The sequence below is a fragment of the Pinus tabuliformis genome, chromosome 2_2 (assembly GCF_031772625.1).
Source record: "Pinus tabuliformis cultivar Carrire ecotype Pingquan chromosome 2_2, CPIR1, whole genome shotgun sequence".
Taxonomy (NCBI): Eukaryota; Viridiplantae; Streptophyta; class Pinopsida; order Pinales; family Pinaceae; genus Pinus; species Pinus tabuliformis.
In genome coordinates this window covers 1,259,309,067-1,259,312,107 of record NC_142300.1, presented here as the reverse complement: position 1 = coordinate 1,259,312,107, position 3,041 = coordinate 1,259,309,067, and the positions used below count along the sequence as shown (strand labels likewise).

Below are 3,041 nucleotides of genomic sequence, written 5' to 3'. Positions count from 1 at the left end.
ATAACAAATAAACCTACAAAACAGCATGCATTATGGCTAATCATACCTAATAGATTACCATCCTACATTCCCAAGTTTAATGACAAGGTTAATGGGTGGTCGAGAGAAGAAGATCCTTTGAATTATTTCATAGCTTTCCACTCCTCGTGTTCATTTCATTTGGCTCCTTAGTAACAAGGAGTGTCACATCGTATTTTTTGCAACGCACGCTAACCATGAAAACCCCAAAAATAAAAGTGAAAAAATGTTGGGTCGCATAAAAGAATGTGTACACTCCAAGATAGCATGTAGTGCATGAAGTACATGGAAAGCTGTTACCCTACTTCGGATCCATCTTGAAATCTTATTATAGCCCAAACTGTTACCTTCGGATCCATCTTGAAATCTTATTAAAGCGCATGAAATCTATCAAACTGTTGACTTTTCTTTTGAATAATGGGAGATGTATTTCTAACCCTAACAATTGCATTCAGAGAAAAGCAAGATACTTTATTGGAAATTCAGTTAGAAGGGAGATGTTTTGTTTTATGTTGTTTTAATTTGTAATATGAAGATTTAGACGGAAAAAGTTAAAACAGGACTTCCGATATTTGATCTTTGGAGTAGAGAATATTTTTAATATAAGTATATAATTAACATCATAATCTCTTCCCTGCTGAGTTGTCATCTCAACGCAATGAATATAAATTAAAAATTAAAACATGTCAAACAAAAATACATACTTCAACTTTGATTTCGAAAACAGTTAAATCATACGCTGTGCTTCATCTCCACCTCGGATACAGCTGCACGCATAGCTGCACAAGGATTCTCTAAATCACTGGCTGCGGGAAGCATATGCTAATTGTGAGTTTGTTTTTCCTGAAAACCTGGCAGTCTAACCTCCACATGTCTGCCATTAAAGACAAGTACAAATATACATTAATAATTAGCAGCTGGATTGAGTTCAACTAACGGGATCCTCTGGCAAGCATTTCCTGGCATTTTCCATCAGAATCTTGACGTTGCAAGCGCATCTGCTGATAAAATGAAGATATAAACTCTTCTGCCTGCCTGTCAATTTCAGAGCTCAGGGAGCAGTTGGAACATCTGGTCGTCGAAACGAAAGTGCAGGAGTCTGACGATGTCAAATTAGAATTAGAAAAGCGAGGGTCCATGAAACTGAAATACTGATCATCATTTTCATTGCAGGCAATGAATTGGGGAAAGCCCACAAAATCTGATTCAGATTCCAAATCATTTTTAACATTTCCACCAGTGCAAGATGGTACAAGTGCTCTCAGAAGAAAACTTCCATCCCAGTTCTTTCGTCTAAACCCTAATTTAACAACGTGATCACGAATCGACGAAGTTGCAGGAGCCTTGAAAATTCCTGCTGGAGAACTGCTGCATGAAAATTCATAGTGTTCATTGAAATTACCTCCGATGGAATTCATGTTCATGAATTTGTCTCCTCCAAAGTATTTCATGTGCAGATCAACAACCATTCTCTGCAATTTCTTCATTGCAATTCTTTTTCTCAGCATTACCACCACAAACCTCACCACGCTCCATAAACTCCTTGCTTTAAGGCGTTTAAGCTCTGAGGGGATCTTCATTTCTATACTACCAAGAGAAATAAAACTCTACCTCACTGCTCTCTGTAATGCTGGCATTTAAACATTTCAGAATAATGCAGGTGTAGATTGTGTGATAGAATTATATAAGAAACTAGCTGTGGATTCCATATTATGGATGCTTTCAGCCAACACTTGCAGCTGGCCATATGGGAAGCTACTTCTATCCTTCTCAATCACTATTATAATAGTGAAGAGTAGGTTTGGCTACCTAAACACTTGAAATACTTGCCCTGAACGTGGACTTTTGCAGAGTATTATAGCCATTCGGCCTCCATCAATGAACCGATGCAATTGCTTAGCAAATACTCGTCAAGATTCTTTTTCCACTCAATTATTATGATGTGCCAAGGGCTTAGCTTCTCCTCGCCAAGATTCGTTGTCTCTTCAATTATTATACTGGTGGTGCATAGCACAACCATGGATGGAGATATGTATTGATTTTGATTTATTGCGTTGACTTATAGTTCACTTCCTTATTTATTAGTTTCAGATAAGTATAAAAAGATTATTTCAAAAGTTTGTATTGAATATCTTGAGCAAATTAATCATGTCATGTCTTGGTATAACATAACAACGACCTTAAATAGGCAAATCTTAAGATTATTTCAAAAATTTGTATGGACTATATTGAGCAAATTAATTATGTCAGGTCTATTTTTTAGTTTCAGATAAATATGTTCTGATATAAAAAGATTATTTCAAAAGTTTGTATTGAATATATTGATCAAATTAATTATGTCATGTCTTGGTATAACATAACAACGACCTTAAATAGTTCAAATCTTGTTGGATGGTATAAATTTGTTTATTGGCAAATGGGTGTATGTGGAGCTTATTTCTTTTTCTGTCACGACCTCATTCTAACTTATACCATATAAAAAAAAAATTATGGCTACCTAACCCCTACAAGTCACCATGGTATATTGATATATTTTATGCGCAGGTATTTTTCTTAAACTTTGCATTTAAAGGTCTATGGCTTACCACCTGCACGTTGAGTTCCACGCGTTGTAATTCCATTTCACCAACCCGCACTAACACTATGCTACAGTCTTAAGTATTAAGTACTTGCTCGTTTAAACACGGCGCCAGATGGTAAGTGGGTGTTAACCCAACTCACCCATCCCATGGCCAGGTGGTATGGAACCATGTGAGCCCATGTGACTTCTCAGAGGGTTGTACTTTTATGGGTTTCGCGCCAGCACTCCCGCTCAAACGGACGATGGTGATCGTTCTATCAAATCGAATGGCTCAGATTGGTTTAAGGGTTTGGCCGGCAATATATGAGTCACCGGGTTCTTCGGTCTCAGCTCATTTGCATACAGAGCGATTGCTCAGCTCAACAGTTCTCTCTCACCACCACACCAGTTCTGCCATTCACTCAGGTATGAAACATCTTCGTCCATGGCACTGTTATAAAGG

General features: G+C 37.5%; 1 protein-coding gene across 1 annotated transcript; it reads right to left on the bottom strand.

Moving 5' to 3' along the window:
• Window positions 1–669: 669 nt before the first annotated feature.
• Window positions 670–1,705, bottom strand: LOC149198057 (uncharacterized). Its single transcript, XM_089404050.1, has one exon. The coding sequence runs from the start codon at window positions 1,596–1,598 to the stop codon at window positions 951–953; it is 648 nt and encodes a 215-aa protein (XP_089260176.1). The 5' UTR covers window positions 1,599–1,705; the 3' UTR covers window positions 670–950.
• Between the last annotated feature and the right edge of the window lie 1,336 nt (window positions 1,706–3,041).